At 38.0% G+C, this 22,135-nt stretch overlaps 1 protein-coding gene across 1 annotated transcript in view; it reads left to right on the forward strand.

Moving 5' to 3' along the window:
- The first annotated feature begins 5,395 nt into the window (after positions 1–5,395).
- Positions 5,396–22,135, forward strand: part of eys (eyes shut homolog) — a 150,420-nt gene continuing 133,680 nt past the window's right edge. The window contains 5 exon segments of the mRNA XM_029449390.1: positions 5,396–5,568; positions 12,928–13,814; positions 14,438–14,554; positions 20,488–20,684; positions 21,520–21,647. Of these exon segments, the coding sequence (XP_029305250.1) occupies positions 13,070–13,814; positions 14,438–14,554; positions 20,488–20,684; positions 21,520–21,647 (1,187 nt within the window). The 5' untranslated portion in view covers positions 5,396–5,568; positions 12,928–13,069.

Consider the following 22,135-nt stretch of genomic DNA (forward strand, 5'->3'; position numbering starts at 1 on the left):
AATAAATAGAACATATGAGCTCTTCTTGGTGGAAATGTGCCGTGTTGGCATGTCTAACATGCACATGGTGAAATGTAAAGAATCTGGGAAAAATAAAGAAGAAATAAAACAAAAATACACAATGTCATTGTTCGGTAATTGTTTATGACAGACTGAACGTGTGGCATTGTGCAGGACTGAGCTTTGTTTAAATGCTGTAACCTTCAGTCTGCACTTACCAGGACCGCATGTGACACTTACTCTATTACCAGCACTCACTAGAAATTTTTACTAGCTCTAAGTAGATTGACCTCTGAGCATTGATTGTATTGTCACTTCCCCGAGCTATTTTCAGAGCTGTGGTTTGTTAGAGACATGTTCTTCTCCGTTTCAACCATTTGATTATGTACTTTTCATCAAATATACAACATGCTGATAATCTATTTATTTTTTTACTGACTTTAAACTTGGTATGTGACCTGAATTACGTGTGAGGCAGAATTTTGCTTTTCATATTAAATGTTAAGAGTATTTAAGAAAAATAGGTTTAGCATCATGTATGTTGTTATTGTGGATTGTCCGGAATATGATGTTAGAATGTCTTGTCTTGTCTTTTGTGTGGACCCAAGGACAAATATTTGCTCCGGAAATAACTAGGATAAAGTACAGAAAATGTTATGTTGTTGCTATGTTTTGTGCAAAAATCATTTTCTAGATGTAACACAATGAGGCCAACACAAAAACACAAGAACTTTAAGAGCCTTTTTACCTCGAAATGTCACAATATATTTCACATTATCTGTAAATGACTGACCCAAATTCTCTGCAGACCTTCAGAAATCTGCATAAGGAGTACATTTAAATTCAGAGTTGTTTTAATAAAAACAATCTAATTCATTACAGTATTAATTTAAACACACTTCACACTAACTATTTCAGACCGTAACCAATGCTTATGAGCCTGAAGAAACACCTCTCTGTGCTTTGTGCCTTAACTCACTTGGCTCATAAACATTTCAGAGAACCTGAAATCACACTAATATGTGACACAACAGGTACTTCATGGCACTGTAAAAACAGAATATCATTGCTTAAGGCAAGGTGACAGAGATAATAATCTGCCATCCTTTATGTTTAATATTTAAATCCCAGAGGTAAAGAGAGAAAGATGGCGGTGTCCTTGTTTCGAGCGCCCTCCCTTCTCTATCATCTCGACCCAGAGCAATCTATCAAACAGCAAAGCGCAATATGCAATCACAATTCATGTTTTCCAATACAACTATGATTGATTACTGTGAAAAAGATATGGAAATGTGCAAAGGTTAGGATACACAGACACCATTTTGGTACAATTTCCATCCATAATTGCCAGGATTATGAAGCCATTTGTTTGCGGTTGCTCTCATATTTGATATTGTTCACTTTTTCAGCACATGGTGCACGTCTCACAACATCTCTGTGGTATCTGTGATCATATGTGTTTGCTGTGTGGCTGTTAAGATTTTCTTAACTGTGTAAACACAGACTCATTTCCCTCTGTTTGCAGCAATTACTCATTTTGTACATGTTTTCTTGCTCCAAACCTGATGGGAATATGTTCTTTATGAGTCCGTTTGGGGAACTGCTGGATAATATATTGCATTTGTATAAAATGAGCATACGCTTCATACAGCACAGCAGCGTTTACCCCAGAGCCCTGCTGTATGCAGTTACTGTAAGAGAGCGGTAAAGGTCGCATGACTCAGGGGCAGAATAAGTGCTGCTACATGTAAATGTTGATTAATCTCTGAAACTCTTCGGAAAATGTATGAAATATACCATTTTAATGTTATCACCTCAAACATTTAAGTTTCCAGGCAATTACAACATGGCATTTTACCTCTGAATCAGTAATTAATTTGTTAACGTAAAAATGTGACATTCTGAGCTGGAAGCTCTTGTAGGATATGTTCTTGTAGAACTGTACTGCTTGTCACAGTTAAAAGCTGACAGTATAGCGGGAAAGATGATAATAAACTGAGATATTGGAAATTTTGAATGTTCAGCTATTTACATTACAAACAAGCCACAATGTAGGTAGAAATGTGTGAACCTCTGAATGTCAAACCTCAGTCTTTATACTGTTTTACTATGCCATATTGTTTAGACGGCACACTTCAGCATCACTTACATTCTCTTTAGTGAACATACAGTACACTGTGTGCCTCAGTTCATAATTCATCCAGCAAGTTCTTGTGCAACAATCTAATTATATCTATATTCAAGAGGGATCCCAGGATTTCTCAGCGGGCTTCATGCAGCTGACTGTGTGTGCATAACTGCGGGCTTGATTAACAAGTTGTTGAGTCAGCACATACTGTTGTAAAGTACTTCAAGCCAACAGACTTTCTAACCTACAGCAAGGTGCTAAAAAGTACCAGATATGACTGCTGATCGGTTATTGTCGACTCTCTGCCGATTTATTTTAATTTTACTTAATTCTTTTAAAGATAATTGATAAAAGAGACCAATTTAAATTCAATAAATTCTGTTTATTGCACATTTTCTGACTTTATATGCGCCAGATGACCGGCAAACCTTTGCAATCATTGAAATATATTAATTTTAATGTCCCTACACCTTTTATTAGTATGTTGGAATAAAGGATATGCTGTTTAGATCAAGTAGTACATAAAGCTGGTCTCCATTTAATTATATTTTAACACTACAGGCCAAATAAGTCCTCGTATAATCGGAATCATTACATTTTATTGGAGTACAATTAAGTGTCTTTCATTTATTTTTTGGTGATAAGGAGGTTTTAAGACACAGAGATAATGTGTTGGATGCAGTCACACGTTTACTACAATGCTTGTAAATGTCTTTTTATTGTTAGGAATAGGAATCAGATGTAAAATGATTTCTTCACATAGGAACTCAAAGTGCAATACAACACACCAGCCATGGACTTGGTACAGTACAGGAAGATATGGAATGATGAGAATAGTTTGCAGAGCTATATAGATAAATGCTTGCTTTTCTCTGTTATGCATCCTCATAAAAGCACTGAAGGTCAATATCTCTACATCTAATGAAGATACCTAAAGTTGCAGGAAATATGGCCAATGCTACAAGCAAAAGGGCAGCTCGTTAATCTAGTCACAGCGGGGAAGCAAAGCAAACTTGAGAACTTAAATGTCTTTCACCAGGCTAAGCTTAGGAGATAGAGTATGTCAAATCTTAAGGTCAGGCAGGTGCTTCATACTGATGTATTTTGACAAGAACAGTCATCTTAAAATTGATCCTGAAATTATTTGAAACTGACTACTGGCAAGACTATTATTTGTAGAGCTTCTCTAGGTTGAAAGCTTGTAGAGGGCAAAAGGAGGAATATCTACTTGTAAAAAATGAAATGTGTGAATCCTACTGTGAGCAAACAATCAAGAAAAGTAACAGAAACCAGTGACCTTTATGAAAACATCTGTCATCTCGCTCTGTTTCTCCACTGGTGGGTCTTAAAAGTAGGTCAAAGAATGATGTCAGTGCTTTGGACATGTGCACATGAAAATCAGCTCTTTATTTTTATTGTAGTAACGTGACATGAACAAATTAATTCTGATTGAATGAAAGACGTTTCTCTGAATAACTAAACTCACTTTCTTAGGTACATTTCCTGGACAGACAGTGTCAGCTAAATGTCCAGGAACAGGCTTATGAATGGACAGTCTCCAAGTTAGATCCCTGGCCAGCTGGAAGAATCCGGGCTGGGAAATGTAAATGACCAAAACTCTCCTCTCCCCTCGGCAACTACCACCGAATAGCCTTTGAGCAAGGCACTTAACCCCTTACTTATACTGTTGCTCAGCAACCACCAGTACAAGACTGATTGCAGTGCAGCTCCCTGGTGTGAATGAAGCTGTATAGTGAAAGGGATGTAGGTCATGGCAAAAGAAACATCATGAACAAGCTGTCAAAACATTCCTTGCTCAAATAAACATTAAATATGATATGAATGCAATGCAATACCACTATGGAATCACTCTCTTGCTGCCTGTGCATAAGGAAGAACATGTAATGAAGAAGTGAACTGTGATATTATACATCTTAAAGGGGACATGTGCCTTTTTTCCACTAGAACATGTTTACATACTTTAATATAAAAAAAAAACATCATTATTTTTCTCGCACTGTGTCTGAATATACATGTATTTAACCTCTGTCTTGAAACATTTTAATTTTAGCGCATGTCTCTTTAAGCCTCGCTCCGAAAAAATCCCAGTCTGCCCGTAATGTTTTAAGAAAAGAATATGGTGCACCATGTCTTCTGATCTAAGCAGCACACAAAATAATTAGTGGGTTGTCTTATCTTACAGTTTGTGGGTTGGTACCACAGATTACCAAATGTATGTGCACAAGCACTATTCACAATATGTCCTCTTTAAAAAAAAAACAATATTTAAAGGAAACAGTTCTACATTTGGGGAAATACGTTTGAAAGCATTATTGTCCAGAGTACAGTATGAACAGATCGATACCACTCCCATGTACGATATAATGCTATAATGCAGATTCCTGGCTATGTCCCAATGTAACAAAGCCTGCCTACTGGTAACTCTAAAGCTCACTAATTAACTAATTAAGTTATATCTAATTTCTTTAGTTTGCAGAGTATCTAGACTTTAAAGGAGTCTTACTGTGATTACAACTCCAGGAAGTTATACTGCACCCACCCAAGAAATAGTCTGTCACATATCCCCACGTAAAAACAATGAATTGTTGTTTTTTACACACACAGTTTTTGTGCAGATTAAACACATGAGCTATAATGTGTTTTGATACCTTTGGACGGACTAGTTTCCTCCTGCTTCCAATCCTTCTGCTAAACTAAGATAACCAGCTGCTGGCTGTAACTTCACATTTACACTACAGACATGTGCGAGGTATAAATCTCATCTAATATTTATCAAGAAAGCAAATAAAAACATTTCCACAAATGTCAAACTGATTCCTTTAATCCAGTGTAACATGAAAAACTAGTATTTACAGTATACACATTTCTGAATGGTTGCATTAGCGATAGTGTAATCTCCATTTAATTCTAAGCCAAAGCAGTTGAGCTGCATGGCAAACTATTACAGCAATGTGTATTTATTGACTAGCTAATGTATGAAATAGCCACAAATCCAGTCATTAAACGTGTTAAAAAATGTTGTAGTTCTTATTGTCTGCTTTTGTTCACCCCACAGGTACCATATAAAAAAAATGTATTCACTGAGAGCTTCAGTTGTTTACACAAGATAATGACTCGGTTTAACTAATTAATATTTAGTTAGGCCTAATTAAATAATCAATCAGGCAGATTGTATCCCCGCCCCCCCTTCCTCCCCAGAGGGCCATCTCCTCTGCAGGCAGGCACGCGGGCACGCCTTCAGCCCTCACTCCGCGTCTGATCACATTACCTTAGCAACATGTTTCCTCCTGTGTGCGCATAGACCAGCTCAGCTGTCAATATCCCCCAGAGAGCGAGACACTTCTCAGCTCTCATATGAAACTCTCCAAAATGATGTTACAAGTTGCTGTCCCAGGGCGGACTACCTTTTCAACTTAATGGTGAGCATGCACCCTACCGGCACACACGATGTAACCTTACAGTAAATGTCAGTCAGTAGAGACGCGCTTGTTCCGTGCTGCACGCGGCGGCAGATGGTCCATGTGTGCACCCTTCTAGTCAGATTACTCGTCCATACAGTAGTAAATCCTAGGCCTTGCAGAATGGGGGCAGAGAGACGCGTCGGCTGAGTTTAATGCTAAGCTGTTGTTTAGTACAGACCTCTTGGCTGCAGGCCTGCTTGAGCTTTTAAATGTGTGAGAAGCAGCAGCAGTGCTGGACATTCTCAGTCAATATCACCCTTACGCTAACAGGCAGGTGGACTCTCTTAGACTGTGATGTACAGATTTACCTGCTCAGACCATTTGGAACCTGATCTGCTGTAGCCTACAGTTTTTTCTGATACAATCGTGTACTGTGCAGTAACACAAGAGCCAGCAATAGCATGAAATCACCATAAACTCGATACTGAATCACAAAACAGACATGCACATAACTGATGTGGTGGATATAAGGGTCTGACTGAATGAGACTGCCTCCTATACTGCCAAAGGTGATCAAAAACCACAAACACTGCAGAATTTATATTACACTTATACTGCTCAACTGAAAAACATCTAACTTCTGTATTTAGGCTAGTTAGTGTATTCATGTGATTTATCCTGGCCTACACATTATATACAGAATCAAGAAAATATTAATTTAGTAGAGATTCTCGAAAAAAAAAACCACGTAATGTTTTCAATAAATATAATAAAATGATGTCAATTGTTCGATGTTGATCAGCCCAAATTTGTAGCAGCTATATTTTAACAATACAATCAAGGTGAAACAGGAAATCACAAAGAGCAAATGTATCCAACAATCAACAAAGGAGCACAATCCATAGAGTTTTCTTTTAATACAGCTTTGATAATTGCAAATGGTTAAACATTTGTAATCTATGGACTGTAGGCAGTCTTTGTTTGGTGACTAAAACTTCCACCAGATATGATTAAAATCTGATTGCAAATGTATCCTATATCTTATGATATCCTAAATAACAAACAAACACACATGGCTGTAATCTCCTTGGCAGAGGTAATCACCAGAGAGTTTAGGGCACCCTGATACTGTACCTATTTAATTTTCCTCCATGACGTAGACTAATGTCTGTGCCATATCGTAGCCTGTATGCTAGTTTACATATACGTGTGTATTCTGTGGTGAAACAAAATGATCTACTATCTTTTAAAATATTTTTTTACAACATTAGAGGCTGTTTTTACTTGGTATATACAGTATATTAATAATATCAGATTCAGCAGGTGTTGGTTTGCTTTTCTCCCTTTGTGTTGAGCTTCAGTTCATATTAGAGAAGAACATTTCTTTTGAAAATAATCTTAACAAAAGAGTGTTTGATGAAGTACACTAGAGCTTTCTAGGAGATCGGGTAGGGGGTTTGGTGAGGGTTGTGTTTGCCTGATTGAAGTGAGCTGAACTCAAGCAACAACACCTGTTAACATCCAGGAGCAGCTTGCTCAGTGTTGGTGAACATACAAAAAAAAAATATTAATGAAACTTTTATTCATACATCCTACCAACTGTGTGTGAGTGAGAACATCATGAAGCAATGTTCTGGTCTGCAGATGTACCCCACACCAACCTACCACTGGATAATGATTATACGACTGCAGCATCATAGACTTTCAGTATTTCCTTTATGCAGGGCTCTTAAGGCTTTATGTGGCTGAAATAGTTTATACCACAATTCCCCCAAGCCCTGCACAAGTGTTGCAAACAAACAAAGATGCACAACCCTGCTTTATTAAGGTTCTCCTCCAGAGGTCCACATAAAAAGGAAACACTGCAGTCTGTACTACAGGGGGGCTAGTGACTGATGAAGATATTGCCTCAAACAAAAATGAGCAATTCAGAGGGGTGAAGCTGTACTGCTGATGGCTCTGGCCTAATTTAACCCATGGTTATAACTTCTTTGAGGTATTACGGTCTTGAAGCATCCTACAGTTACAGTTTGAAATGCTGCTTGGGGGGAATGGAGAAGAAAAAAAGAACAAAATAAATGTGTATTTGTGTAGGTGAAAGTGCACATGTTGTTACTTCTCATGCTCTAGTAACCATTCGGGGATATTATAATTCAGAACAATATAATCTTCTTTTTGCCATTACCCAATGAACTAATGTTAGCGGCTCACAAAATGGTCATAAAATTTGAGTTAAATTAGTTTTTTCCATTGGCTTCGATTACTGAGCATTTAGAGTGAGGAAATTGATGTGGGGTTGGTTTTCAGGGTTGCAGGGCCGGGTGCTCATCAGTGTTATAACTGATTAGTAGTGATGCAGATAGCTACCCAGGGAGCACAAGTGATCAGCGGCTGTGGCCAGCAGCCTGCTGGAGTTTGGCTTATCAGTCCTCCAGTGGCTTTGTACTCACATCAATGTCTCAGTGCTGTTTCAGTGGCGTCCTGCTGGTGATTGAACATGAAACACGAAACTGATTTTTAAAGCTTAGCGGCAAGATATCAGAGTTATTATGTTCACATGATCAAGTAATGATAATGTTTCTGGTCCATCGTCCCAAATCTTGAATCTGAAGTTGTTTTGATTTGTTAATGTGTTCTGAAACACGTCCGCATTTCCAACACACTTAATGGTGATGGCAGTTGACCTCTTTCTCCTCTTACGTCCTCTGAAATGTGACAGCATCTAGCAAATCTATCGCCACAGTGAGTGCTGTCAGAAATAGACCGTTGGACAGTGAGTGCACAGAGGAATGAGTTCTGTGTCAGTGGATTTAAAGCCTGCGATTTTACTTTGATACATTTCCATGCGATATAAACTTTCCAAAAGATTGTTTTATTTGTCGCAATGAAAGGACATGGCTTTTTAGAATGAAATGGCATGCTGGTGAGAAATGTTGCTCCTTCTCTGCCAATTTCTTGGTGAGATAAGGACTGGACTCTGTAATTGCTGTCATAAAGTCTGTCTTCCTCATACCTCATTCGTCTGCAGTGATAGCTGGAGAGATAGTTGCTTTTTTACTTTCTGATTTAATAATTTTAGCAGCTTCATTGAGGTGAAGAGATTTGTAAAGGGCACTTTCTCATTGATGTTCCTGAGGAATAGGCTATATATCAGAAACGCTGCAGATTTCTTCAGTGTAGCAGGCTTACAACTTGAATTCCTATTTTTATTCTACTTTATTTAACTTGCACCAATACAACCTTCTGGGAAGTCATCCCCAGTGCCTGAGCAGGCAAATAAAAGTGCATTTGTAATACATCACAATACACTAACAACGTTCAGTCACTGCAGCTGTCAGGGTCTAAGAAGTCCTAAATCAAGGAAATCATGATGATAAATTACCATACACAAGGAGGCTTGCACTATTTATCTCAACAATGTTTGCCCCAACTTACACCTGGGTGTCCTCATTCTTGTGTGTCATGATATTGTAACTAGCAGTTGCTCCTCACTCACTAGCGAACATCTTCATCTCCGCATCGCGTTGACTGCTTAATGAGACAATCTTTTGCTACTTGTGTTGAAAAATGTCATTTTTACGGCAAATACCAGATGTGGTCTAGTTTATTATCAAACTGTATTCTGTGAGTGTTGTTATGTGGAATAGCATGTCTAGTGGTTATGCTTTAATGGACTGTAACCATTAAACACATTGAACCAAGTTTAAACAATGGATTCTCCAGGTTTTGCAGATTACTTTTCTGTTGATCGCCTAATCTATTAATGGACCAAACATTACAGCAGGTGTAGCCAGAATCTTATAGTATTACAGTGTGACATGTAGGCCTACACGTTTGATGTGATAATATGTTGCATGTCCTCTCTGTGTCATCAGTCAAGCGAAGATTTACACAGCTCCCTTGATCCATTGCCCTCTGCACACCTGCGTGATTGGCATCCTAAAATGTGGTTTGAACTGAGCTATAATGAAAGCAAGTAGGCCGTGCGAGACAATTAGTTGACCCCCCCCCCCCCCCCACACACGCATAAATGACCTTGCTTCTGACCCCACGGCCCTTATTAATTGAACCACTCCAGTGTGGGGCCCGCAGTTTAATCCTGACCGATCAATACCTTTAAGGCTTCTTAATATCGCAGAAAATCTTTTGGTCTGTTTATCTGAGCAGAGGCTAACAGTATAGATTGCTGTAATGGTAGGAATTAATATTGAATACAATTCTGATTAAATGAATTTGAACCGCTGCACAACTAAGAAGGATGAATGTGCTTTAGGGTCCAAATTGCATTCATCATGCAAACTATGTAGAGTCGAAACAGCCTCTTAATATCTCACTTTGGATTGTACTGAAACAAATTGTATAGGATGTTGTGAAAAATCAATATTGGGATCAAATGCATCGACTAGAAAACTGAAAACTGTCTACAGTGTTTCCTCTAGCATTGATCCATTACTCATGCTGCTTCTTGACGTTGCCAGTTTGCTGTCACATGTGTGGTGATGTAAGACGGTCTTTTTATCCCATCTGTCTCTCTGCTCCAGTTTTGGATTACAGATCTTGGTGAAACAGTATTGGCTTCATGGTTACCAATATCTTATTATGGTTGATAGAAAAGGTGAAATTAAGTCCATCATATTATTATATGTTTTATAATACTGTATATCATTAAATTGTGGCAGCTACTACCGGTACCAGTCACAGCCTCCTGTCTAAATCACATTACTGGTGATAGGCAACACCACTACTCCAACAATACTACCCAGAGTTGCAGACACAGTTCTGCTAGTCATTGCTTTTCTGCATATTACAATCTGATGTTAGGCCTTTGTATTTATTTGATAGTTTCAAATTTGTTTAATACATTTATATATTCATTTGGAGTGCTTTTAGGATATCTTTAGGTGCCACTTAGGTGTCAGCTTTACGTTGTTAGTCTCTAACTCATTGTTATTGCTGCCTATCTTGGCTAAGACATTGAGTTTAAATCTAAAGGTGGCTTTCCTGGTTCAATCCTGTAATTATAACAAACTGATAAACCTGTATAAAATTTATAAAGGGAAACTTCTTAGCAAAAGTTTTCTTATTTACACATCCAGCAGACATGGAGTGACATTAGCATTCATTTGGAGTTGTGTTTCTCTTTTTATAATCATTCAAACATAACGTTTATCCTGAGTGGGAATTAGTAACTGGAAAATAAGTTTTTTAATTTCTTTATTTTAATGTTTAGAAGGCAGCATGAGTTTAGACATGCATAATTCCACAGTGGCTGTGGGCTTAATCGTTTTGTTTTTGCTATTTAAAATGTTATAATGGACACATTTCAGAAGAAAATGATTCTTGAAAATTACATTTGTTGTCTATTTATTGCAGTGGTATTGAGCTATTTTCTATTCATTTGTATTTTATTTAATATTGACAGACAGTTTTGAACAGAGCAGCTCAAAGAATCTGAAGGAAAGTTCTGTGACATTTGTAACCTTAATATAACAATTATAGATTCAGCTGTTAAATATACGTTAAATATACGTTATACTTGTACAAATACTCCTGAAGGGTATAAAGTCATATTAAGGAGGTTGGCTTTTTTCTTTAGTTAGTTTGCTTTTCTCAATCATAATTGTTGGACTGATTACATTTGGATTTTCTCAGAACTGGTTTATCAACACAGCAGGTTGATTAACCAGCTTTGCTGCTTTTTACTCTTCAATTTACAGATTATTACAAATGTTTCCATGTACAGTTGTGTCATGTTCTTCTTCTCTGATTAACATGCACAGTACAAATAAACAAGCTAACAAGGTTTTAGTTATAAAATGAGCCTATACTGACACCTTTGGTGGTCCCTGTCGCTCTTTAGATCTCAAGGGATAATTCTCTGTAAAGGTTTTTCACTACCAGGGAGTCATTTCACATTAGACATAGTCATTTGATTCATTGTTAATATAAAAATATTAATATAAAAAAGAGCAGCTGAACGCTAGCTGTACTGTAGAAACACGTTTAACAAGTTACTCCGTCGTCAGGCATAACCCTAACATAGGGTAGGAATAGGTTATCCACTCGTTATCAATACATTGGCTGTAGGGTTCACCGTCAGCCGACATAGCCTATATCTAACGTACCTCTAACGTATTCACGTAGGTATTTACGTACTATATTTACGTAGGTAAGTATTCACGTATGTCTAACGTAACGTAATGTATGTGTAACGTCTGCATATCTTATGAAGCACACGTCGGGTACGTCCGGTAATTTTGAACATGCTCAAAACATCAGCGTTCAACAACGCACCCCAGCGTAACACAGTGAGCTCTTAACGAATACCACTTATACCTTACCTTATATCTACGTACACCAGCGTGTTGCCGATATTTTGTATATGCCATATTGTTGTATATGTTATGCATTCGTTGGGCATTCGTCTGATACATTTTGTATTAATAAGTGATACTCTATCAATAGGTTAGACATACGTATCTGTATATGTTCACTTTTCCGATCCGATGAAAAGTTGGACGTATTTGGACTCTGATACATTTTCATATGCGCCGGCATACGTTTCTGTCATACAGATATGTGTGACGGGGCCTTTAGATAAAAGTTAAGACAAAAAAAGATAAATAAACTACTAGTGCAATTTATTCCTCCACTGCTAATATTGAACATCCTGCAAAAGAAACTACGTGCACAAACATATTACATATTTCTTCCTCTCTTCTGAATTTTAATTGTTTTTTCTTCAGAAATCGGTTTCGCTTTCCGGTTCGTTCCGTGAAACGCAACAGTCAACCTCATCTTGTGTAAATGAGGTCTCGTATCACTCCCCCTTTTATTGATATTGGTGTTCCATATTCAATGTTTTATTACTTATCACCATGCAGTTATTCATATCAGCCCTTGTGAGCTGATCAAGGAGCAGAGTTTTTGTCTTGCAGGGAGGCTTCTCTACTTTGTTGTTTTATCTTATGCACACAGATGAAAAGGGCCTGAGGGGAAAAGACAACGCTGTCTGCTTTAACTCTTCTCACTGCATGACACTGAGGTATCAGGCACTGGCAGGGAAGAGAGAATATTTTATCTGACATTGTCACTCTGTGTAGAAACCTCAAGGAGGCCGAGGCTGCTGTGACACACTTGGTGGTCAGCAGCACTGCATATGATTATGACAGCTCTGCTAGACTTGCTAAAGCCACAAGTCGAATTGAAAGGAGTGACGGCTGTATGTGTTAGAATAAAACCATGTGTTTAGGATGGCAGTGTGATTGTGCTGTTCAGCACATTTTTAAGCTGTAGAAATAACAGAATGTTAGAGAAAAACATCATGAAATGAGCTTCCTTTTGCAAACCCTTAATCACAATCTTTGTTTTCCTCAGGTTTTTCCTATCGTGGACTATGTGGAACAGCATCTCATGAAGCACAATACAACGCATCTGCCTCATCCCTTCTCCAGATGACACGCATTTTAAATTTAAGAGTCCTAGATTGATTTGCATTGAATAGAAAGAGACTGGAAACATGGGTGCATCGTGGTTTCACTCGATTGTGTTCTTTGTGGCTGTCCACATGATCCACTGCCAAACGGTTTGCAGCAGACAAGCTTCACTTGAATGGCACCCTAAACAACACGCAATCCAAATGAATTGGACCCTCATGGGAAACATCTGTAGCAGCGTTTCCGAGTGTTGGGATTCTCTGGGGGGAGAGGAGTCAATCGGACACCCTGTCAGCTTCCCACAGATATGCCCACTTCAGCTGCAACATGGAGACAAACTGCTCATGTCTGCTGATGAAACACTGAAGTCATATGGCATCAGACTCCTCGATGTGTCAAAGGACGGCTTTGAGAGCTGTTTAACAAATGGACTGATAAAAGATCAGTTTCTTTTCCCCCACAATATCAATGGAAGTGAGCACGTTGAGGCCAAGTGGCTCGTCCCAGGTCATCATCACTTCATCGCTCTGCATGAGGGAGACACGCAGCTGTGCAAGCTCGGCTTACGGCTCAACGTGTCTGTTAAAATGCAACTTTGTCAGAGTTCTCCTCTGCTTCGACTCTGTTCTGGGAACGGTGTTTGTCAAACAGGCCTCTGGGAAGGTGCATACCACTGTCGATGCCACCACCACTACTCGGGGAGGTTTTGTGAAAATTCTGATGCTTGTTTGGATAACCCCTGTGAAAACAAAGGAGTCTGTTTGAGCAATGGATCCACAGATCCAAACCACAGAACATATAAATGTCTGTGTCCTCCACATTTTACAGGTAAGGACAAAACCCACTGATCCCACCTGTTGAACTTTCTTAACTTCTTTAAATTAGATCAAAAACATCCAGAAAATGTCATTGATTTTTACCTGTCTTGTGCAATGAAATTGCTTTAAATCAGATATTATTTGAAATTATTTATGCACGAAAGAACTTCTATCTCCCTGGAGAAACCTGTCATTTTTATAGTTTTTTGCATAATCTGATGGATGCATTTGACAGAATTTCACTCTCAGATTAGTTGCGAGTAAATAATATAAAAAAAAAACAACTTAAAATGTAATGCAAGCCGCCTTCGCAATCATATATTCATTCATCAAGTTAATGTCATTCAGCATGACCCCAAACACTTGCATCTAACGCAAACAGAATAAATATTAAAACAGCTTGCATTCCAAATGACTTCTTACTTAATCTCTTTGCTGCAAATGTGTACTCTCTGCAGCAGTATGATCAACAGCGCTCATTTAATTTTAAGTTTTTCAATTAGAAATTCAAATAAATGGCATCAGCTATAGCTGATTGTGTGCATGCCCATGAACTTCCCAACCCAGGCATATCTTTTTATCTCTATATGTGTGTTTCTGTTTTGTCGTCACCTGACTTGCCATTTGTTTTAGGGGTTAACTGCTCTGAAGTCGTTGGAAAAGAAAACTGTGACAGAATTTGTGAGAATGGGACATGCGTTCAAGGGTCGCCTGCCTCCTTCAAATGCATCTGTGACACAGGGTTATCTGGTAAGCAGCTGGTTGGTTTAATATGTATGGATCGTCTGTGACTTTGACAATGAAATAATATATTGAATGCAATCATACAGTTTTGATCCCTGACATGCGTATCCCAGATAGCCAATCAGTTTTTCATAATGCTATTTGAAAAAATGTAGTGGGAGAGATTTTTTTCTGCACCCCAGTTCCATATCCACAACCATATCATTTGCGTCAAAGGGACAACTATCTTTGAAAAAAAGGTCAAAGCAAAAAACTACAAAAGCAATATATCTTCAAACGACACGCGCTTCCTCATGGGCTTTAAACCTGATCTCACTTGATGTTATATTTGTCATCATAATATATGAAGCGGCCACTTCAAATCAAATACCTCATGTTACGACCAGTGACATGCGGTTGTAAAAAAGCCAGTGCTAAACTGCTGGCTAACTGAGCGTGTCGCAGTTGATAAAACAAAAGGTTTACAGCAATCAATTAACATGTAATTTATTGTGTATTGTTTCTGCTGAGCCTATTAAATCAGAACTTTGACACTGGTCAACGTCTGTGAGCCTGCTAGATAGAAGTATGGCCTGGCTAAAGCACAACAACATTCTTCTCTTTTGTTATGTTTCTTTATTTAATGTAGCCTGGTGTAGCAGTTCCAAAAATGTAATGTATGGCAGTGTTCAACAATTAGATTTATATTCTTTCTCATTTCTACTAAACTCTGTATAAATCAGTGTGTCATGCTTATGGCTTTGGTAGTAATCAGCTTTAACCAAGTCAAGGCTAAACTATGCTAATGCCTCTCCCTATGAATAATTTAGAAAAAGGAATCAGGCAAAATTGTAACATATTTTTTTATTGGCAGCCAAAATGTTTTCCTTGCCATATGACTTGGACAATTTGCTGGAGGTTCTTGTCCGAGCATTGGGTGGCACTTGTGATCTGGTGAGCTTGTTTATGAGACATTACCGCTTCAGCCATTATTTAGATAATGAGCCTCATTTTCTCCAGTAGCATTCACTTAGGTTAATGGGTATGACACACAAGTGTGTTACACCTGGATACTTCTTTGGTTGCCCTGGATCTCACTGTCGGCTGTAAAAACAAGTCTGCATTGAACTTTCTGGAGTAAAAACTGCAGGTGGCTCTTCACATTGATTCACTGTTTTTGTTTGGAGCACAATTTGTCCTTGCTGCTTTTTTGAAGTGTCATAGCTTTGCCTTTCTGAGTCCAAGCCCATGCTTTCTGCTTATTATTTTTGTAGAAGTGGTTTCAAGGTTATTTCCAGTACAGTCTGGCATCCGTTTTTAAGTCTCTACAGTAGAAGAGAAAAGTGCAGTGCAGGTGGTCAAGGGTAGTTTCATGTTTCGTAGAACTGAGCTTATTTAACATTTTAATGTGAAATGAAGGCTGATTTGAATGTTATATTTTTATAATCAGATAAAAGACGTGTATTTTATATATATATATATATATATATATATATATATATATATATATATATATATATATATATATATATATATATATATATATGAGTTTATGTTTGCTGATTATCAAGGCAACCTTAAATGACCAGATTGTAAGTAAATGTAAGTATCTCATGTAAACTTTGAAATTATTTTTCCCTTATTTATGTTTTACATAATATTCTAATAACCTTTACAACGCTATATTATATTATATTATATTATATTATATTATATTACACCCCTTCATCCTTTTGGATTTTTTCTCCCTATGGCCCTAAAAAATATGACTGTGAAAGAATTTGTCTAACTTTAGCACCGGCTTATTGCTTAAACACAAAAATGCCACTTGCAATAAATAACTAATATAACAGGACATTTTGTTCAAAACCAAACAAAACAGGTGGCATTGTTTAAAAGTTCCGCCCTCATCTGATTTTTAAGTGGATAATTCCTATAATTCGCATCAGAAACAAAGTGGTGAGTTACATGCACCCTTGCCTTTGCAGCTTTTATCTAATTTGCTTTAATTGCTGCTGCTCTCTCAAGTAAGCAGACTCCACTGGGTGCTTTGGCATAGTCAATGTGTCCTGCTGTCCCATCAGCTTCTTGGGAGTTCTGTGGAGCTTGTGCTTCCTCTACCTCCCTGCTGCAGTTGCCTCATTAATCAACTGGAAGTTAGTGGCTGCTCCAGCGCTGGCTGCCCTCATAGGCCAAAGTCTATGCGCACAGAATAATGAGCCAAACTCATGGGACGTTTCAAATGAGATTTTCTTTTGATTTGACTCTCCTTTGCACCATCTCTGGGGTATTTGTTGCAAGGTATTACCATCTTCACAGGGCCATTTCCATTAGGGAGGCCTCTAAGGTGTTAATTGTTTATGGAATGTTGTCGTTAGTAAGATCATATTTTGAAAGTTTAATTTGGACCATACTACAGTCATTACCCTTGTTAAAGTATTCAATACTAGATACACAATGTTGTTTCTTTATGCATATTAGATTGCTGCAGTCCATAATCACTGCCATAATGTGTTTGCGATGAACTGATCTGTGGTAGGTATAAATGCCAGCACAAATACGTATGATCGTTAAAAAAAATATATATGTGTAACTTGCTCTATCATTTTCAGTCCCAACTAGCTTTATACACTGTTGGAAAGAGCAGAATCTTTCCAATGACACACACAAGATATGTCACATTACATAATGACTGTTACCGAGCCACGATTTTGAGAGAAAGGCCCTTAAAGTATAGATAATTAGAAACAACAAAAGCAGTCCGGGCCCCAGGCTGTATACACATGTGGTTTTAGGGGTACCAAAACACTGCCCACAAATAATTACAATGTCCCCTCTCTGGGGATAATTGTTGGGTGAAAAATGTACAAAAATATTAGCCACAGTTATTTTCAGAGCGGGCTCCAGGCCCCCTCTATATGGCCCCCCCATCTTGCCCACCTTAGGACCGATATTGGATAAGCTATGATTCATGGCTCGGTCTGAAATCTTTGTTGGTCTATAACAAAGATCATCCTTTGTTAGCTCATAAGGCTGTCCAGTTCATAATGTTCAGCCGTCTTGCTTATTGTTCACAGGAATCCATCAATTGTATTGATTAGGCTAACTCATTTCTAAGCTAGTAGCATAGAGGACGAAATTATTATTTGTGTGTGTGTTTGTGTCTGCCGTTAAGTTTCTCCACTTCTCAGCTCGTCATCCTACCTTTACAAGCTTCAAAGCCGATAATAGTATTCTGAAATTCTGAAAGCCAAGTTTATTTGAAATGAGACAGAAACCCCACTGTCCCAAACCCTGCCTTGTTACTACATGCCTTTCATTCATCCTTTCAGGGACACGTAGAGGGAGGGAGTAGGGCTGAGCTTGTCAATCAGGCCTTTACAAGCAACTGTATTGTCTTAATTTTGCAATAAGAGTTTAACATTCTGAAAACCAAGACATCATTTTATTGTTTGAATTAAACAACACTCTAAAATGACCATAAAACTAGATGTTCACATAAATCCACGTTTCTCTAGAAATGAGTCGTTTAACCATTCATTACCAAACGTATCCATCATTAGGCGATTCGCTCTTGAGTGCAGAGATAGATTGATAGATACTTTATTAATCCCGAGGGAAATTTAGGTTTAGGGTTAGAGTGCTGAAACCTTTATCTAAGTCATACATATATGTGACAAAAGCAAGTGTTCCTAAACATACTATAGTAAGTTTGTATTTGAGCAACTTTAGGTGGACCAGTTATGAAAACTGAATTTCTTTGGGAAAATGAGTGGAAGAAGAAGCAAGTGCTGAAGTTGTACACAGTAAGATTGATGCCCACAGAGGAGGCTATGAGGAGCCTCTGGGACATGAGCACTTGTATCAGCAGGGGATTAAAGAAAATATGCAAAGAAAGAGTCACTAGGAAAGATGAATGTGTAGGCACCTTGTGAAGAACACAAAAATGAAAACCCTCACCGGGGAATAACATCAAATTTTATTCACCTTGAACTTGCAGAGAATTCAGTCTAATTTTATCCTTTGCATACAATGTCATTACTGCTTTACCCAGACTGTGGTTGTGCTGCTGCTGCTGCTGCTGGTGAAAGTGTTGTGGTCCTGCAAACTACCGGCTACAGCTTAGTTCAGAATGACTTTATCTCGGAAGATGCTTATGAAACAGAATGCAGCACTGACTACTTAGTTTACTGTTCAGTGAAAATCCACCGTGAAAATCATTTATATTATATATTTATCGTTATGATTACTCTCCTTTTATTACTGCACTTTAGCACAGTTGTATAGACTTCTCTTTTTTAGTGAGAAGATCGAAATATCACACTTTTCAAGTTGGTAACTCTTGCGTAACGGATTCATCACACAGTACAGAAAATATATATATGTATAGGTTCCCCACCCCTGTCTTAGAACAACATACAAGCACAATACAATTGAAATTAATTTAGAAAAAGTAGAAACAGATAACTTTCCCCCCCTAGCATTTTGAAGTCACATTATTATTATTGCTGCTGTCCGATCGCTTTAATAACATATTATCTGTCAGTTGATTTTATATATATTTATATATAGAGTTTCCACAGTTAACGTTACTCCTGTTCCGCTACCTGGGTCTTAGCTTCTGTAAGCTTCTGTGTTGAGTTGTCCCGTAGGCAGTGATGCCGTGTATTAGTCTAAGGCTTTTATTGTGAAAGGGCAATTGCGACCCGAAGGCAGACTAAGCGGCGTAGTGAAAGCGAGGCTTAAAGGGAACCAATCTAAATGCTGAAGTTGTCATTATTCCACAGCCATTGTGCAATCAACATTTACTTCTTAAACCAAAAATGTTTATGTTTATTGCCACTTTAAAATAGAATGAGATTAATAAAAAAATATCTAATAAAACATTATACAAATTGACAAAAATAATAGTTTATAATGGCAAACTGTTTCTCCTAAAGGACAGATCATGGTTAACTGACACAGGTTGGAACCACACATTATTTTAATAGCGTTTCAAGTTGTGTTCACAGTGTTTACAGTACCATCAAAAAACTGCCATTCCTGACTATGAGGTTCACCCAAATGCTCATTTATATTAATGCTACTGTAGACCTGAGTTCACGGGATGACAGCTCCAGGCCGACAGATTCCTCCTGTGTTGCTCAAGCAGAAACTTTGATACACACGCTCACAGCATGAAACACAACACCCTGAGATGGAGGCAATTTTCCATCACAAGCAGGAAGCAGGATAAACACAAGGGCACTCCCTCAACTCCCTGTTTATAGCTTTCAGAGAAAACCATGCATTTGTAGGGTGAACCAAACCTAATGATTTTGTTTTGTTAGCGTTTCAGAACATTTGCCGTGCTCTTCACCATACTGGCTTCCCTGAAGTGATTGGGTTCAAATGAATGGCGTTTCAATTTTAAACAACTAGTCCGGCACAACAATACTTTACAGTGCCAAGAACTTAGAGGCAACTATAGTTAGTGTAGTAAGTCTTTTCCATATTTCGATGTAAGCTTCCATGTGCTGGATAACTGCTGGTTGCTGGTTTTGATTATTTTCCAGTTGGTGTGGTTTGTTGGCTTCAGTGAAATGACTTCTGAATGGGACAATTAAGCTCTACAGTTTATCATCAATCGGAGGCCACCATAGAATTCTGACGGCAACGATGCTATTTACACCTTTTAGTTAAACGCCTTTAGTTTAACTGTGACAGGAAGTCTTCCCTTCCTCCATAGATTATAAGTCACGTCAGTCGTGTCTCTTCAGGTATAAACTTGGCCTAATTGCTTTGAAGCTATTTCATGACTTAAACACGCAACTTTCACCAAAATGTTCACCACTTGAGGTTTAATATTTGTTTGAGTAGAATGTGTAAACTTCTGCTGGAGAGTCAGGATTTTACACATTATAGTTTCTCAACGTAAATACCACAATCTTAATAAAGTGCTGTGATTTTGTGTTTTGCAGGCCCACCTTGTGAGAAGAGGAAAGGCCCCTGTGATCCAAATCCATGTAGAAATGGCGGCGTATGTGAGGAGAACCCCACAGGATTCGTTTGTCATTGCCCAGAAAGATTCGGGGGCGTCTTCTGCGAATCCCGAGTTGTCTTTGATTGCATGTTATACGCATGTCAGGAGGAACAAATTTGCTCTGCAGGGGAGCGTGTGAGGATTTAAATTTCCCTTATTTGTTTTATCTCGGTGAGATAAACTAGAAATGGCATATGAAAATGAATACGGTGTCTAGAAACAAGATCAAATGGCTTCATCAGCAATTAATATTTCCCCCTGAAGAAGAGCTAAGGGAGCGAGAGTTTGCTTCCTCTAGCATTTTGATTGAATGACCCAGCGCATGTTTAAGTGCTAGTTTGAAATGCCTCTCATCAAAAGCTTTTTGCAATTAGATGCCTGCTGCAATTTTCACCTTTCACTGGAAATGCCATTGCGGTCATACATTTTGCAAAGGCAGTAGTGTTTTATAATGTTCTCGAGGATACACTAGAGAAAATACAGTAATGGTCTAATTGTCTTTCCCTGACCTTTTTGTTTTGTTCATTACAGTTTGCCAAGTGCACATTTTCACAGCCCACCTAAGATTACCAGAGTAGAGCAAAAGGGACATTTATCAAAATAATGGCTGATATTGCTGCAGCTTGACATAAATATTTTTCTAGAAGCTTAATGTGAAATTCAAATCTCTTTAACTTTAAATTACAACACCATTAGCATTTGTAAGCCTCTCATGGCGTCTAAATACTAATATTAAAACGTATATATAAAACCTGTTATTTACTTGCCTACTTAGATTAAATTAAATGTAATTATAGAGATCAGTAAAAAATAATAATGTGAGTTAATCAAGTCACAATTTTCTTACTACAAATACTCGCTTTTTTATTGATAATGTTCCCGCCGTTTTTGATCTTATGTACCGTTTGTGTAATAACACCTGTTCTCCTAAGCTGACAAGTGAGCTGGTTTGTTTTGCCTCTGTATGCAGGCCTCTGAATGTGTCTGTGCAGATGGTACTGTGGTCCCAGCATGCAGGAGCCTTCAGAACCCGTGCAGCCCATCACCATGTCTCAACAATGCCACCTGTGTGTCCAGGGGAGACGATAATGTCTGCAGGTGAAACATAATAGGGATCTACTCGAGGCTACTGTCATCTTCCCTTTTCTAGATGACTGGAATGTCTTGTGAAGATGTCTCCCTCTGAGAGTGAATAAAAATGGGTCTTTTATTAGTTTTCCACATGATTAGGATTTACATTTGACTTAAAAGCTCTAGGACTAATACAAACCTGTCTGGCAAACATTAGATATAATAAGAAACATTGTTGCTGTGTGGTAATATTCTATATTTCTCTTATAACTTGTGTTGTAGAAGTGACTTTTTTTTTTTTTACTTCTCATTGTGACAGCTCTTATACTCTTTAAATTAAATATACAATATATGGAATTTGCAAGGAAAGTCAATCAAGTGACGGGCGTATTTGCCATATTAGTCAGTAATCACCATAATATCAAGTGGGATTTTTTTTTACGGTTGTAATAAAGTAGAATCTGTGATTTATAATTTAATTTATCTAAACTCCACTCCCCATTTGGCAATCCAGG

The sequence above is a fragment of the Cottoperca gobio genome, chromosome 15, assembly GCF_900634415.1.
Source record: "Cottoperca gobio chromosome 15, fCotGob3.1, whole genome shotgun sequence".
In the NCBI taxonomy this organism is placed as follows: domain Eukaryota; kingdom Metazoa; phylum Chordata; class Actinopteri; order Perciformes; family Bovichtidae; genus Cottoperca; species Cottoperca gobio.